The sequence below is a fragment of the Chaetodon auriga genome, chromosome 5 (genome assembly GCF_051107435.1).
Source record: "Chaetodon auriga isolate fChaAug3 chromosome 5, fChaAug3.hap1, whole genome shotgun sequence".
Taxonomy (NCBI): domain Eukaryota; kingdom Metazoa; phylum Chordata; class Actinopteri; order Chaetodontiformes; family Chaetodontidae; genus Chaetodon; species Chaetodon auriga.
In genome coordinates this window covers 8,904,129-8,921,418 of record NC_135078.1, presented here as the reverse complement: position 1 = coordinate 8,921,418, position 17,290 = coordinate 8,904,129, and the positions used below count along the sequence as shown (strand labels likewise).

Below are 17,290 nucleotides of genomic sequence, written 5' to 3'. Positions count from 1 at the left end.
TGTGAATGGGAAGCTTCTTCTCCTCTCTGTTACTAGGAAACCCTCTCATGGGGTTCATTTCCCAGTGCAGCAGAAAAGGGCCGTCTGTTGGTCTGTAGATGCAAAAATCAAATCTCTCCTCGTGTGCTTGAAAGTCTGATTATTAAATGTATTTTAAGAGCTCAGATGATTCGGTAATGAATTGATTAGTCGATAGACGTAAAATTGATCAGCAACAATTCTGATAATCATGTTGTTTCAGTTATTTTTTCAACAATGTCAGCTTCTCCATTATGACAGTTTGCTGCTTCTCTCTGTCACGTCTGACAGTGAGCTGAATAGCTTCATAATTCATAATGGCTGTATCCAGTCTTAAAAAAACAGACCTAAATACAGACAAAAACCTTTTTTTTTTTTTTTATTGTGAATGATTGATTGCGTAACTCTCATGTCAGTGTCGTTTTCCTGCCAGCTGAATGCAACAGGACTCTCTGACTTGGCGAAGGCGTGGAGCAGGTTTACTGAACCAGCCACTGAGAGTGCGCCTGAGCCTCGGGGCTGCGGTTGGTGGTAATTCCCTCCTTTACTTAATGAAGGAAGTTCCTTTAAACTCATCTTCAGCTTTCATTTTCTGTTCGCCACCTCTGAAGTGTCTGAGCACCACGCTGCTGCAGTGTTGTTGTTGGAGGTTTTGGCAGCGTTTCTAGAAGGGTTTCACTTCACCTTTCACAGACATGGATGGACCTGCTGAGCTTCTGGAAACCCATTTTCCCTTTTCCCAGCAGAAGTTAATTTTTTTCTAGTGTTGTTCCTCTCGTTTGTTGACACAGCTGGTAAAGTAAATATGTATGAGCAGAGCGTCGACAGGGGTTCAGTCAATCTGTGACATGAAGAGTGGGAGCCTTCCAGGGTCCTCGATGGGTTTTTGCTGCAGGAACATTTGGATCTTGAGGCTTGTGGTCTGGTTCTGAGCAACGTCGCGATGTGGTGCTGGAGCCCGTGGACCTGTGGACTGCTGGTCAAGACAGGTGTCTTCTGGGATGGCGAGGACTATTACCGGACAGTCAGGAGAACAGGCAGACAGGTTGGATTTAAGGATGTTTTATTGTCAGGCATGTAGCTGGATCTCTTGCCCCAGACGTCTCTGTCAGGACACATTGTGAAGGATTGAACTTGTGACTTTTTTGTACAGTGTCTATAAACTGAGAGGTCATCCTGCTGATTCAGGCCACACTCAGAGTTTCTTGTATTGCTTGGCAAACCAAGTTAGACACTATTTACAGGGCTTTTAATGATACCATTTATCTGCTGATGAATTTGCAATTCTAAAGGTTAATTTCATGTTAAGTACAAATCACAGGTGCCTTTAATTTGACTGGTTGATGAGACGCAGTTTCCTTTCTCCTTAAAATTACTGACATCTCAGCTTTTGCTTTCAGAATGACTGCTGCCTGATTCTGTGTAAACATTTTCTCACGCCTTAAATATGATTTCTTTCTTTGATGATTCATATTCATTTCAAACAGTATCTGTCCGACTACAGTCTTGGACTCCAGTTGGATTTCAGTCACAAAAATGTCAACTTTACCTCATTTTGACTGCTTGAGACTTGACTTAAACTTGTGAATTCACAGTAATATCGTACATGTCTTGTGAATAAATCTCGTAACAACTGGAAATAGATAAGACAGCAACAGGCAGGCCCCCCATGGCCATGCAGGTTTTATGCATATTTATTGTTTAATCGGCCCATGTAGTGAACACACTCAGTTTGGGCTGCACCAATCAGACTTTTTCTGTCTGACTACTGATTCTGGTATCTAAAGTCATCCCTATTACCACAGCTATCACTTCCTGAATTTAAAATCTGAGTAACAGCTACTTCACTGTGTCGAAGTCATTGGAATAAATAAGATATTATGCACCAGGAGTGCAGTCGTCCTAACTGAGTCTGCTGGCTGCAATGACCCAATCGCTGTTTACGGCTGGAAGAAACTGTGAATTTTATAATAACATGGATTAAGAGGCTGTGTTTAAGAAGCTGTGTTTCATGTGGTGGTCATGCGCGGTCGATCCATTCATTGAGGTCAGCATCAGCTCTGATATTAGGTCAAGACTTACTGTTTGGTCTTTGATTTGCTGGTGAAATTTTTCCAAAAGCAGCAGCACAACGTTCAGTCAGTAATCAGACTCCTGTATCACAGTACGACACGTCTGCAATGGGAAGAGATTGCTGCATTTGAGAAGACATAATAGATGCCTCCCTGACTATAATCTGATCCCATTAAGCGTCATTACAGTGTTCTGTCTTCACAGCGACATGAAACAGTGCAGAGGCTTGACCTCATCTGTCTGCTCTTGTTAAGAGCTGTCAAAGTGAGACAATAGGAAGAGCAGGAGGACGGCCTTTTCTCTGCCCACATCAGCCTCACTCTGGCCATTTGATTCTGAAAATCAGGAGCCGCATGACATAATTTACAAGTCTAATTGGTCTTAAAAATAGAAGTCAGCCCCCAGGTGAATTTTCTGGCTTTGTCTGATTTGCTGTCTGCATCTCAGATCTGTGAATCTCCTGTGAGCTGCTGTCCAATCAGAGATCCTCAGATGGGAGGGGATCTAGTCAACCTGGGGTCTCAGTTAAAGGAATTTGTGATTTGGGGCTATGTAGAAAAACATAGACTGAATAATTGACATCAATTCTGGGTTTAGAAAGCGACCGTATGCCAGATTTTGTGAGATCCATGAAACGTGTTGTTTGTACCTCTGTCGTCCCACTCAGCCGGTCAGGTTCTGTCACCCCAACACCTGTCTATCATCTCGATGTGCTGTCTTTTGGCTGAGCGGCTTTCACAGGTGTAGAAGGAGCAGACAGAAAATGTAGGATGTTCTCTGAATGTTCAGCATTGCAGTTCATTTGTTTTCTTCTAGCTTTTTTTTCCATGATTACTTGGTAGCGCTTTACTGTAACACCCTTCGTTTACATTTATAGAACTTCTCATGTCCCAAATATTTGTGTCAGCCTGATGAATGTAAGTCCTTTTAGCTCTAGTTTGCTCTCCACCAGCTCCTGAGAAGAATATCGGGCTCTTTAGCTGCTGAATGCTCAGTTCTGTTCAGCAGCTAGTTGCTAACAGTTTCTGTCTGTCATCCGGTGCAGGGCAGGTGCTGTACAGAGGGTTTGTCTGAGCTGCTTTTTGACTGAGTCGTACAGTAAATGTCATGTAAAAAACAAAGCTAAAAGAAGCTAAAAGGCTCAGAAGAGCTGTGGAGTTGGTTTTGGTTCTCTGCGGAAAGGAAAATATCATACCTTCCCTTCACATCTTCAGGTTTACACCCCAAATATGTCGAAAAAGTAAAACACATACATTTTGGCCACACAGAGGATCTCAGTCAAACCAATGTATGTCAAAAAATCCTGCTCATTAGTTATTTCCCTGTCGCTTCTTCCAAATGATGTTCATGTTCAGGCTTCTGCATGTGCAACTATAGATTTATAATGAGTTTATTCTCATTTTATTAACCTGCTCTTTTCCTCTTATGTAACTCTGTCCATGTCTGGTGCTGCCATTGGCTTTTATTTGTTACATATTTATTGTTTGTGAAGAACTGGGGAACACTGTGTGCCTGGCAGCAGCCCAGTATAACCACAGGCCTCCATGGCTGCCCAGTCAGCCTCCACTGGGGGTGAAGTGCCTTGCTGAAAGGCATTCTGTCAGAAGTAAAACTTCTCAATAACTTTCTGCATTGTTTGGCATCACCTGGACTAAAACATCTTACTGAGGTCACTGCTCTGATTGAAATTTTGAACCTCATCATCATGAAAGAGATCTTTTGTCGGTCTGGTCGACCGTGTTAAATGCGGCCTCCTCGTCTTCATGCACTTTTGTCAGGCTCTTGCTGGGTGTGGTCGACTTCTTTAATTATGCTGCTTCGTATCTATTTGTGTATGCATCTGAGTAAAAGCTTGTGGTTTGTGTTTGTGTGTGTGTGTGTGTGTGTGTGTGTGTGTGAGAGAGAGAGAGAGAGAGAGAGAGAGTAAGGGAGGCTGTTAGCGTCACTCTCCTCAGGGAGCAGTAGAACATGTCGGAGCATCAGCCAGAGCCACAGCAGCAGCACAACATGCTCTGGTATTGATTTCCAGCAGATGGACGCAGAGCCTTAGTTAAATCACAGCAGACTGAAAGTTGGCTGTCCCTTTGAGCTCTTAGAAATGTCCGGGATTCAGCCCATACCGGTGTCTTTGGAAGACAGATCTGATGTTTTTACACCGAAGCTTCTGCTAATGGCAGATATGTTCTGTGACTTCCTATTTTGATCCAGAGGTTGACGCTAGCAGCTCATTTGTAGCTCGTCTTTTCCTCTCCTCGTCGTCGTATGGAGCATGCTGTTCTGCATGCATGTCTCTGCGGGTTGTATATCTGAAAGACAGCAGCTTTTTCCTTGAAGATGTGACAGGAAGCAGTCACATAAGACACCACTAAAACATCGGTTGCACCCCTTCATGGAAACTGTCTTCACTCCTTTCTTTTAGGTTGAGACATTGTGGTGTTCGATGCACTGCAGTATATCAGGTTGCAGTTGGACTTGTCCTCAGTGTCGGTGTTTACAAGCTGTTGTCAGCTGTTCACTGTTTGCTGAATGTTAAAGTAGAAAGGCTGACAACAATTTCCTTAATCCCACATACTGCCCCATATACTCGTTAGAGCACCAAACTTGAATTAATCCACCTCTGAAAATAGTTCCAGACAAATGCGGTATTTTGAGAGCACTTTGATAAAAAACCACAGTGACCAGTTGGTTTGGAAATTACTGAGCCCTTTTGAAATATGTAATTAAAAAACAAAGTCAGAAAGTATTGAGAGACAGACTAACACGTTGTTAGTTTTGGTCTTGTCATGGGATTTGTTGACAGTAAGAAAAATTTAGATTAGTATCAGCCTCATCTTTTAAATGTGAATACGTTGTTTGCAGTCACTTGATGACAACAAGCCATTTTTCTGTCTTTTTTCCGTCAATTTCTTGCATTTGTCACCCTTATGAACAACAGCTTTTGGCACTTGATAAAAGCCCCTCCTGGTTTCTCAGTTTGTTCGATCTGAGCAGCCGTAAACGACACAAAACAAACAGCATTATGCAGACTTCAGCTGGTCATTTTTTCCACCCACAGTTGAAATACATGTTTAAATGAACAACTTTTTGTCTAATTATGGGTTTTTGCATGAAAGATCTGCTGGTGAGCCTCTTCACAGGGCAATATTTTGATTTCATTCTCTATTTGTTCTTTTTTCTGCCTCTCCTGTTTATTCTTGCTGTTGTTTCCCCGGTGTGATCAACAAAGTCTTATCTTTCTGATTCTTTTTGTTTCTGTCTTCTAGAGACAGAATTTTGCGGGGAAACATTGTATGCTTCTTTTGCATAAAATATCAGCTGTTGGTAACTTAAGTACAAAAGAATCAGTGTCAGTATTGATCTTAAAAAGTGCTATCGGTCCTTCACCATTCTCTCTCTCTCTCTCTCTCTCTCTCTCTCTCTCTCTCTCTCTCTCTCTCTCTCTCACACACACACACACACACACACATTCGGGTTTTTTCTCCTCCAGCAGCTGCAGATTTGCGAGCTATGAGGCGCAGCAGTGATTATGAAGCCTGGTGATGAGAAAGGCCAGAGAGGTCAGACATGTTTGCGGTTGGATTCAGCCTCAGCTGGTGCAGCAGATGTTTTTGTTAAATTTGCTCAATCGCTTTCACACCTGTTCTTCCTGTTGGTGCGTCACTGTGAAAAGCCGGCGTGGATTACATTTCGTTCTCTTCCCAAAGCATTTTTGAAATAGATAAATGTTAATTAAAGTTCAACATTAATGAATTACCTGTAAAATACGGGGCCGCCAGTGCGCTGTGTTCATTTGATTTGTTGATGTTGTTGATGATCTGCTTCTCATTTAAAACAGGCTGAATTCATTTGAGTCTGTAATCATTTTAAAGGCTTGGCAGGCATCTTATTAAGATGATAGATGTCTTCGTGTGGCATGAGACGTTTGGTCCTGACATTGGCCAGCAGGAGGCAGTGTTAGAAGTCAAATTGGCAGGCTCCTGCTGTGATGAGGCTCCTCCAACGCTGGACAGTAGATTCCAGTAGAAAACATGCATGGGCTTGAATTGTCGTGGTGAGTCAGTTCAGCAGGTTTACTGCAGTGCAAAACAGAGAGTTAATGTTATTTCAGGTCTGTGAAGAGTTGTGCTTTCTTGCATTTAAGATAATGGATAGGATCATAGTTTTCCAAACAATTTCTTTATGTAGGGGACTGCAGATCTTTGTGTTTAGGTGTTGTTTCTTGTTCACAGAGAGAGATTTGCAGCATTTGTCAGTTTTTGCTGGTTTGTCTCAGACTTGGATCTGTCTTTCACATGCATTTTGTTCACAGTGTTGAAAATAGTATTTTTATTGCAGCTGTTCAGTAATGAGGTTTTCATGCTTTGCTCTGTTAGATATCATTGTGTGTTAAGTACAAGTAAAGTCTGTCATTAAAAATTTAACAAGTGAGATTAATTAGTTATTAAAGCATCGAAAGTAAAAATACACATTATGCAGAATTGCCCCTTTCACACTGTTACATACATTATTTCCTCTTGATATTTGTTATTTATGCATTGAACATGCAAGCAGTGTTGTAAAATTGTAGCTACTCAGACTAACTTTGGCTGCTTCATGTACTGCTGCTGTAACTTAATATTTAATCATATGTTTTGCTGAATCTGAATCTGAAAAATCTGAATCTGCAAAAAATGTGAGTCATTGCTACAGCTTTTTCATAAATGTGAGGAAAATGAAGTAAAATATGTAATATTTTCCTCTAAACTGTTGTGAAGTAGTATATGGAAACATAAAATAAAAATGTTCAAATCAAGTATAAGTACATTTTAAATCGTGGCCAGTACTACTTGTGGTTAGTGCTACTGTACTGAGCTATTTTCTAATGTTCGCAGTGTAAATGTGTGTTTCCGTCAGACAGCAGGGACAGTAAACTGTACATCAGTGTGTTTTCTTTTCCCATACCAGCCTGCTGCCATAGTGAGAGCAGAAACAACACACCGCCATCATTTCCCAAAGGCATGACATAAGAGTGGGGGAGTTCAAGGCTACCTTCAGGAACACCTCGTAAACTTGTATGTCATAATAAACGCATTGTAAAGATGAACTTAACGCTCAGAAGAGTCCTTGTTAGAAAGCAACGAAAGGGCTTTGTGACAAAATAGTGCTTTTATTGGTGGTTACTTGATGGAAATTGTATGTTGATGAAAGCCTACTTGGCAGAAATGCAATATTTTGATATTGTTTGAATGATCGGATAAAGTTCTTAATGCTTTTCACACAGGTGTATATCTAGAATTTTAATAATACAAAAACTAGTTGGTATATGAGGTAAATCCAGATAATTGAGAGAATGTACAAATACATAAATTAAAACTCAAAACTTTTTTTTTTTCGTAAATAATAACCTTAATTAAAATAAGAATTATTTGCTCTGTAGAGGGGAAAATTACATGCTTGAGCAATATACGAAAAACACAAAATTATAAATGCAAGAAAGATACAAATGACCATACTGTAGAAACTGGTGCAAATATACATGTGTGTATATAGCGTACACAACACATTACAGATAAAAAAAAAATTATGCTGTCATTTATCACATGATTATTTATTGTTTTGTTTTCCAGCATTTTATAATTTTAGGTTTAGTTAACATCAGCTGCTCATTGTTGAGTGCTTGTATTTAGGTGAAACATGGACTTGTTCTAGAGATTAGAAAGATCAGATCAAACTTGCATGAAGTCATATGGTAACAGGTTATAGCCCTGTTTTCTCAGAATGAATATAACCAGTATTTCAAGAACATTAATCCTCCGTCACATGCTTAGTGTTGATATTTCCGATCGCCATGAAGGCAGCATACGCTGGGGGCGGGGTTAGGAAAAGCCCCCGTCTGAGTCATGATTCCCTTAACGCTACAGGCAGCAGCGATGATCCAACACAACCGCAGCACTACAGACAGCAGCAGTGACGCTCCGGTTTAAAATCGCATCTAAAAACGGTCAAAATGTCGCTACTTTTGCCGTGACTGAGCACTCGGCTCCGCGGGCATCCATGGTCTATTTTCTGGGGATGCAAACCGAGGCGCACAGCGTCAAGCCGGGACAGCTGGTCGAGATGTTTGACTCGTCGTGGAGGGTGCGGAACATTTGGGACGGGGTGAGGCTGGAGGTGGTCGAGGACCGCAGCCCGGTGGTCCTGCACAGCTTCACACACCTGGACCCGGACCTGCCGCTGCTGGAGGTGAGGAGGAGGCCGGGGGAAGTGGCGGGGCCGGGGCTGCAGGAGGGATGAGAGGCGGCTGAGGTCCGTTAGATGATGCGGTTTGTTGTGTTGTGATCAGGAGCGCGTGCAGGCGGATACATTACCCAAATTGCTTTTGAGGGTCTAGGTTGGGGTTCCTGGCTTGATCGTTATCTAATTGGCACCAAGTATCATTTATTAAAAGTCATTCCTACAGAAAAACTACGGATATCCACAGAGACAGATTCACTGTAGTCTGCTGGAGCTCTGGTTCTTAATTGGTTGTGTCAAACCCACTTTCAAGAAAACAGTTCATTAAATATTTAAACAACTTATGAACAGCTGTATCCAAAATATGCAGTAAACAAATTCATACGTACAAGATGATGCTTTTTCTTGTCATCAGATAGCCTAATGTAATCTAACGTGAAGACATCAACTAATCCTATATTTTTAATCCGTATTATAATAATGTACATGCTATTTAAACATCTTATCAATGGCAAATGCTGAGTCATGAGAAAATATGGGCCAGGACTCTGTATGAAGTCATTGACTAGACAAGCCCGTGAAGTAGACAAACTAATACAAGAACATTAACAGTGAAAAATACTGAGACTGTTGAGACACTCCTTAGACATTGGCAGGCGAAGACTGTAACAGGATGACTTGCTTTTTTCACTGGTTTCACCCCTGTGGTTATCACTCCCCCCTCTGCACGCACACTTATTCACTTCAATGCTGAAGAGACGCCTAATGAAACCCTCCAGTGCAGATGTCACTCAGTCACCAAACTGTAGTGAAACACTGATACTACTGATACTGAGAATAGATGGTATGTGTGTCATGTCACAAGTTGGTATTTCCTGCTATGATCCAGAGTTGTAAGTAATGACAGGGTCTATTAGAGATCAGCAGTCTGTGAAGCTGCATTAAGACACAGCTGTGATTTCATTTACAGTGACACAGGAAATGAGCAATTCTCAAATTGAAAAAGCTGGAACTTGGGGATGTTTGGTGACTTTTGCCTGAAAAGACTCAGACGATTAATTGATTGTTAAAATAAAAGCTGCTTATTTTTGTGCTGAGCAGCTTATTGATTAATGGTTTAAGTTCTACCAAACGCTAAAGGCAAAGTCAGGGGTTCACTACATTAATCAGGATTCACTCTCTGAGGTACAGCAATGTCTCTACTGTATTTCGCAGTAATCCATCCAGTAGTTGCAGATATTTTAGTCTGGACCAGCCGACTGACATTGCCATCCCCAGAGCCACGCCACTAGCACGGCTAAATATATTACGCTAATGCTTTCCTGGCAGTGTATTTTTTATCCTCATCATCAAATTCACCTCATTTCATATCCATAACCCCACTTCTTTATTTCCCATTGTGTAACTTTCCTTTTCAACCCGCTGCGCAAAGATACAGTTTCACTGTTATCTTTGAAAACTGTCCTTTCTTAATGGATTGAGCGGAACGTTCTCCATCACTGCGCTCCTTACATCTTGTGCATTCGATCAGATAAGGAGGGAGGATGAGTAATCATATTTATCGGTCTTATATAAGGCCTGGGATTGGACGAGGACGGCGTCACATGGAGACCATCTGTTCTCTGCTGTCTGTCCACATGTTCTCTCTCTGATTCTCTGCTCTGTTGGTCATCAGCGAGGCCTGGACTGATATCACAAGCTCATTATTAAAAACTGTACATGTGTCTTTGCGTTTCCTGAGCTCAGCTCTCGTCTTCAGCTAACCTGCTCTGCTTCGACTCTCTGCTCTAATCTAATCCTCTCCTCTAACACAATTACCTAATGCTTAATCCCCGTCGTACAACGGCCGAGGGGTTTCCTCCACAATTGGCGCCTTTCTTCCCTCAGATCAGAGGCTGAGGTGAATGTTATTCGACGTTGTGCTTCTGTTACAGTATGAAGGGTCACTGGGGATGATGTGGAGGAGGGGGTGAGTTGGAGTCAGTCATTTGTTGATCCCTCCAGCTCATTGTAACCAGCGTCAGAGTGCAGTTTGCACGTATTGTGTCATATAGCTGGGGGGATCAAATGAGGTTTGCTAACAGATCAACTTACCGCCGTGTTTTCGGCCTCTGATGGCGTCGCCCCAGTTAATGCAGATTTTTCTTCCTTTTATTGTTTAGCATGATAAAAGGTGTGAAATGCTGCTGAAATCTGACTTTGGCAGATAAAGAAGTAATGTTGGCTTCATGCTGGCTGATCAGTTTGGATTTTTTATTTGGTTACACACAATCTGAAGTTTAAGCTTCAGTGCACGAGTTGCTGCTCATGTTTGTTTTATATAATATTTTTTTTTTATTAAACTGTAGCCAGACTGAACCATTGTGACTGAACCAAGGAGACGCAGACACCTCCCGCATAAGAAAAGAGCTGGGTAATCGTTCATTCTGGTGTTGATACTGTGCCTGCTGATTAGGGCTGCAACCAACAACTGTTATTGTTATTGATTAATCTACCGATCATTTGTTTCAGTGAATCATTTGGCTTATGAAATGTCAGAAGGCTGTGAAAGCTGCCTGTTGACATATCGTAAGTCCAAGCGTGGTGGCTTCAGAAAGCTTGTTTTGTCCAAAAACCATCCATAACTCCAAAAGTGTTCAGGTAACGATCATGTGGGACAAAGGAAAGCATCAAATTCTTAAAGTTGAGATGCTGACACCATGAAAAACTGAACATTTTTCTTTGGAAAATTACTCAGAAAGTAATTGATTATTGAAATAATTGCAATTGATCAGCAACTCAATTAATACAGTTTTCAGCGTATGAGTACGAGTTCACAACAAAGAAGCCAAATGTTAAAGCATCTGTACAGGAACTCAGTCTAAATGCATTTGTTTAAAATGATTGACCACGGGAAGATTGTCATAGCTGTACACAATACATTCTTTGGGAGAATCTGTTTAGTGTTCAGGCAAGCAGTGTCTCACAGTGTGTCACTCAGCTGTGTGAATATCACGTGTTTAAGCCTTTTTTTGATATGTTTTGTTTGAAATTTATGTAACTGTGTGGTCCCACTGTAATCGTATTTTCATGGCAGCCAAGTAAACGACACTGACACAGATGTAAGAAGCTGCAGTATACAACTGTGCATTCAGGCTAAAAATAGCCATCATTAAGAGTGGAGTTGTGAGAGCTTTAGTCCAGAAGCAAAGCAGCAGGATTAGAGGCCAAGCTGACATAAAACACTGCTCAACAAAGAAAGGACTGCTGCTCATTGAGACTGTCTCAAGAGGCCTTAAACACTATGTCCTTCAAACCGTCGCCTCATTCAGTTAATAATCACTTTGTGCTGGTGGCAGAGGACATCAGAGAGCGAGGCCTGCAGCTCCTGGACTCCCAGGACGGTTCAGACCAGTTCAGGACTGTTGGACAAACGAGCCTGAACTACAGAGCTGCTATTGTCTCCGTGGCTCCGTTCACCTTCATGCCTCACAGCGACTCAGCTTGGAAGTCTTCAGCTCAGTTTTTGTAGGTCATCAATGCTCAGTTATGAACTGATGGTGAAATAAGAGACACAGAGCTTTTGTAACTGATCTGAAAACATGGTCTGATTGTCCTCAGTGCTAACAGTGACTCAGCCAAGCTTACGAACAGTGCCAGATGAATGATATAATAACACAGTAAACTCTAGTTAACCCACATGGAAGAAGTAATCTCACAGGCAATCAGAAACAAACAGAATATCTCAGTGCAGACACAGGAGATTAAACAATAGTGGTTTAGAGATTCCTCGTTGTCATGTTAGCTGCAGGTATTTTTATCCATTTGACCCAGATCTGCAGTGAGGAAATGTGACTTCAGCGAGCCGTCGGCTGTTGAGACTGAATAGAAAACGCAGGATCTGAGGCACGTGGAGGAGATGTCTTGTGCGAACACTCTGGGCTGCAGTGTGAAGGAGTGGAGATGAGCTGCGCGGTCCTCTAATTTAAGATTCACGCATTGATCGATGCGCAGGCGGAAGTTTTTGGCGTCGCGGTGAGAAACGGGAGCCGAAACGTCCGAGTCGGTACAGAGGCGCTTTTGTTTCCGCGGTTCATTTTGAAGAGAGTCGAGTAGCTGAGTGCTGGATCTCAGCGGCAGACGGAACGACAGAAACAGACAGCGGCTGGAATGTGAAGGCCCGATTCCTGGAAAAATACTTAAATCGTCTGATTCTGCACTCGCTGTCTGTCTGGTGTAGTCTAATTACCTGGTTTTACATAAGGCCGCTTTGAAAAACATATTAACTGATGTAACTGATAGAGACACTTTTAATCAAAGAGTTTTTGCCCCCTCATGTGACTGGAGTGAATCAGAGGGGTTCTGATCACCCTGAACAGCAACAAGCTGCATGAAGATGCCCTTTTGAATTTCCCATCTGGACTGAGTTAAAATATGGGACAAAATCAGACTCTGAGATATGCAGCAAGCAGGAACCTCAAATCTGAATCTGTCAGAGTGTATAAATCTTACACTTTAAAAGGAATATTTCTGCGTTTTTCAATGAGATGAGAAGATTGATGTCAGCCTCATCTCTGTGAGTGTGAACTACAGAGCTAGAGCCAAGACGGGATTAGCCTATCCTAGCATCAAGGTTCACAGCAGGGAGATCTCACTGTATCTCATTAGTTCAATCCATACAGAAACTAATTTACATTATTTTAGGGGGAGTCATGCACTGAAACTATTTCTTGACAAACATCCATCCACCCTGTGCTCGTGTGCAGTCTTCACTGGCTGTCAGTACCTGTGAACACAGATTTTGGTTTTGATCTTTCTACATGCATGATGGTGCCCCACCTGGCCACCTCACTGTGACAGCTAAGGAGAGAATAGATTTTTGGGCAGACTTAGTTTGAAACTTTCAGTCTGTCAGATGTGACTTCCTCTGTAATTCATACTAGGGTTGGGCAAATATATCAGCTGTCGTCGATTGAGTCCATCTGCGGTTGTTTTTCTTTTGGAGGCGCAATTTTTTTTGTCATTTTATTTTGCTGAATTAATGGTCTGCCTCCAACGACCGAGTGAGAGGCGCTGCTCAGTGACAGACCCAGCAACAGCAGAGAGACGCAGCGGGAAAAGCCTGCAGAGCCAGAATATTTTCACTTCTAACTCTGAGAATTAAGGGTTTATTTTGACCAAACCAGAGCTGGTGATGGAACAGTGGAAAGACTAAAAAAGACCGTTTTGGTGAGTTTTGTTTTGTTTCTGCCGAGTTTGAATGAACGTGTTTTCTAATGAGTTAAGGACAATAAAACTAGTTTGAGGTCAGTGAAGGAGAGAAACTTGAATTCAGATAGTGTACAGTTTTTTCTGTATAATAGGGAAAATAGTTGTAAGAATGTTTTCTTTTTCTTCTTTTTTTTTCTTTTCTTTGACAGTTTGTGAGTTTAGTTTGTATCTTCTTTTGACTAAAAAAGCTAAGAAACGTCGCAAACTTGCTGCTTGTAGTGGCCATTGGAACACTGTGACATGTCCCCCAACCCAGTGCAGTATGTCTAGAAAACAAGAAGTTTTGGAGCAAAATTTGACAATTAGTTACCTGTTGAGGACACATAAATGGATTTAAACCTTTGATCACACAAACAAGAGATAGAGAAAGAACATCACAAAGTGAGTTTGCCTTATAATTTGTTCAAAACAAGACTTCAAAGTATTCGTTAATGAGTCAGGTAGTGGAAGCAGGGACAGAGCAGGACAGAAGGTTCTGGAAGGCTTTGATTTGATTCAGCAGGATTATCTGGTCCCTCCATGCGGGGCATGGATGTCTTCTCTACGCTGTCTCTGGGCACAGCAGTTTTTGTGTTTTAAAAAGGTTCATTTTCTGGAGCTTTCGACCATATTAAACAGTCCTCATCAGCAATTTGAGTTTACTCTGTGGAAATGCAGACGTTGACTCTCCACGAACCCGAACATCTGCACAGATATGGTCAAAAGCTCCTGAACAAGCGACTAAATTGACCTTGAGTTGATATAGTTTTGTCAATGTCTTATTTTGTCTGGCAAACAGGGAAGAAAAAACTCCAAGTATTTGATTTACAATGAAATAAAACGATGGAAAACAAGTAAATACTCATATTCCAGAAGCTGCAGCTTCAGAAAAAAAAAAACAGGTCTGTGTCTGTGAAGCAGGTCATCCGAAGCCCAGCAGCAACATACAATAGTAAAGGAAAGAAAAGGTGAAAATAAAAGAAACTGGGACAAGGTCACTGCCAGAATCCCCACCAGACTCTATTGAAAGATAAGAGGTTTATTTTCCTAATGAAACTGTGTGCATGCATGTTGGTGATTGATAATGGCTGACAAAGCCAGTTTAGCGGCTGGCATGTGTTGCTAATACCTGTCACAGCAGCTCTGTCAGCCAGTTTCAGGCAACACACGGACAGCAGTGCACTTAGCCACGGGTTAAATCCAACTTTCGCTTTACAATTAAGCAAAGAGTACGAATAACTTGAAGGCACTCAAAAACAAACCAGTCATTCCCGTCACTTTGAATTTACATCCATTTCTTGATGCTGTAAACAAGCCCTGAAGATTTGGAGTATGTCTGAAGTCAAAGCTTCAGAAAATAAGAATCTGATGGCAGGAAATGTGAATTGAGGTCTTCTATAAAATCGAATCAGTTGTTCTTTGGCCCACGGCTCATCTGTCAACTTAATTTCACAGAAAAACTTTGTTCATGTTCATATCGATTTTTTGCTGAAAGAGAAACAAACAAAGGCAAAAAAAAAAGCCTTTGAAAATGAAGGTGTCCAGGACTGACAGAAAGTACTGCGTCCCCTGCGTCTGGGCAGGGACGGGTGGCAGCAGAAGGCACGCTGTCTTACGTATGTTTGTTCAAAGAGGAGAAGAAAGGAGTTTTTGTTTCGTAGGATCGAGACTCGATATTTTCGGCTCCGTCACACTGACATTTGTTTCAGTACTGGTGATCGCTATGCTTCTCACCAGCCTCTACGCTAATATAAATAGAACATTTCCTTCACACGGCCGCTGGTTAATTGGCGTCTTTGTCCTTTTATCATTGTCATCTTTTAACTATAGTCTTTTATTTGGCTTATTTTACATTTCAGCTACTTTGGAGTTTATATCATTTTCCTGATAAATCTGAACTAGATTGTAGCCATGCTGGATGCTATTGGATGGATTCCTATGGAATTATGTGAAGTTATGTGTTGATTCTTTTTAGTTTGATTTTAGCTGCAATAACGTGTTTTATCATGTATCCACAACTCATTACACTTCAAGACATGATATTCAGCTCTCTGTTGTATACTCGCTCAATCAATCAATTTGAAGTAGCAGGATAACATTTAGCCATTTCACTGACTCTCGTAAAGCGAGGATTACAGTGAGTAAATGAGGTTTTGCCTGCCGATGCCCCGCTGCCTCAGTATTTAGACCCCTGAAGAGTTTTCTGAACACTTGGTTCCACCCACTCTCCCACTGTGTCTCTTGCCCCACATCCAAATGATTTCACCGGCTCTCCGCTGCCATTGTTAGCAAGAGGAAGTCGCTGGCTTGTGCTACAGGCTTGTAATGGGCGCATGCTATTGTTGGCTTTGTTTAGGTGTTGACTGTTTTGGGGGCAGGTTTTCTCTTTCCACTGGGAGTTTCCCTGATGGTCCACTTAGAGAGCAAAGTTCTGAGGGGCTTTCTAAGGGTCATCTGCAGTGTTTCCCCTCGGGTTACTGCTTTGTGGGGTCGGATGGGCCTCGTGGCCTATGTGACTGAACATTAGGACCTGAACAAACAAATCTGAATAACTAACAGTTAAAGGAGTCTTATTGTACAAGTCTTACTATGTTTTATTTTATTTCCCAATGATCCACACTGCACCCCCAAGGCAGTAGTAAGGGAAACTCTGAAATGGGACCATTTCTACTGAGGCAGGTGTGTTTTCTGCTGATGAGTGTCAGAGTTTGGCAGACGCCTCCCAACACACTCTCAGAGCTCTGTTTGGCCTTGAGGGGATTTGGCTCAGAATGAGGGTTTACTTTTGTCCCTGTGTGTTTGTTTGAATCTGTCCCGGTGCCAGGTGGCTGTGTTTATGCAGACTGTACACCATCAGATATCAAGATGGGAGGTTTTTGTTAAGCGAGATAAACAATTCTGGATTTCTGGATGAAGAATCATGATTGTGTTTCTGAGCTTGGGAGCGGGTCAGCCAACAGTTTAGCCTGCTGTTAACACTGAGGGTGAGGCTGGAGTTTGTGAGGTGCTGACATCTGTATGTTGCTCCCTTAAATGTTCAGTATCATTCCCATCTACTACTTCCTGGGTCTTATTTCTGTAGTTTTAGCTATCATTCATCAAGTTCATGTCAATTAAATGGCAAACAACAACACAAAAACAATAAATCCATTCATTCAACAGTAGAACAAATCATCAGGCTCATGTGACTTGATTTTCCCTTTCCCCCCTTGTGGAAACTTATTTCCTTTTCTCTGCGTCATCACTCTTTGCTGACACTTTTATTTGCCTCACATTCCTCCAGCCCACATGCACATTCATGGTCATTCATAGTCAGGATGGTGTAGGTGAAATGTACATCTGATAAGTGTTGGAGCGAGTGTGGAGGAGGCCGGCTCTGGATGCCAGACATTTCTGTGGATCCTGCTGGAGTTTTCCCATTTTCTGACTTTATTCAAACTCACACGAGGAGCCAAGAAACACTTAACAGAATGATGATATGATTAAGATACAGAATAACAGCACTATCCAGTTCATGTATTTGAATTTATATTTCATACATTTAGCAGATGTGTGGAGAGATCGGGGGCTCTCCTGTCAAATAGTACACCGTGATGGTTAACTCGTGCTAACTAGCACTGACGCAAAGAACTAATGCTAAAGTGTAGGTAAAACAAATGTGAGCACAAAAGATGAAAGAAAAGCGAGGTGAAAGTCTTTCACAGTTACATATCGTCAGATGTCAGGCCTCTTAAAAAGAGATCATGGGTTGGCGGTG

The 17,290-nt window shown here is 41.8% G+C and overlaps 1 protein-coding gene across 5 annotated transcripts in view; it reads left to right on the top strand.

The window, feature by feature from the left end:
• LOC143320412 (ral guanine nucleotide dissociation stimulator-like) overlaps positions 1-17,290 on the top strand; it is a 50,762-nt gene that overhangs the window by 16,959 nt on the left and 16,513 nt on the right. The window contains exon 1 of one of the 5 annotated variants that reach the window (XM_076730010.1): positions 826-1,063. The exons of 2 other annotated variants lie outside the window; for them this stretch is intronic. In XM_076730010.1, the coding sequence (XP_076586125.1) occupies positions 962-1,063 (102 nt within the window). In that variant the 5' untranslated portion in view covers positions 826-961. Of the gene's footprint in view, positions 1-825; positions 1,064-7,972; positions 8,314-17,290 lie in introns of those variants that run through there. 2 more of the 5 variants (XM_076730008.1, XM_076730009.1) reach the window with 2 other exon arrangements.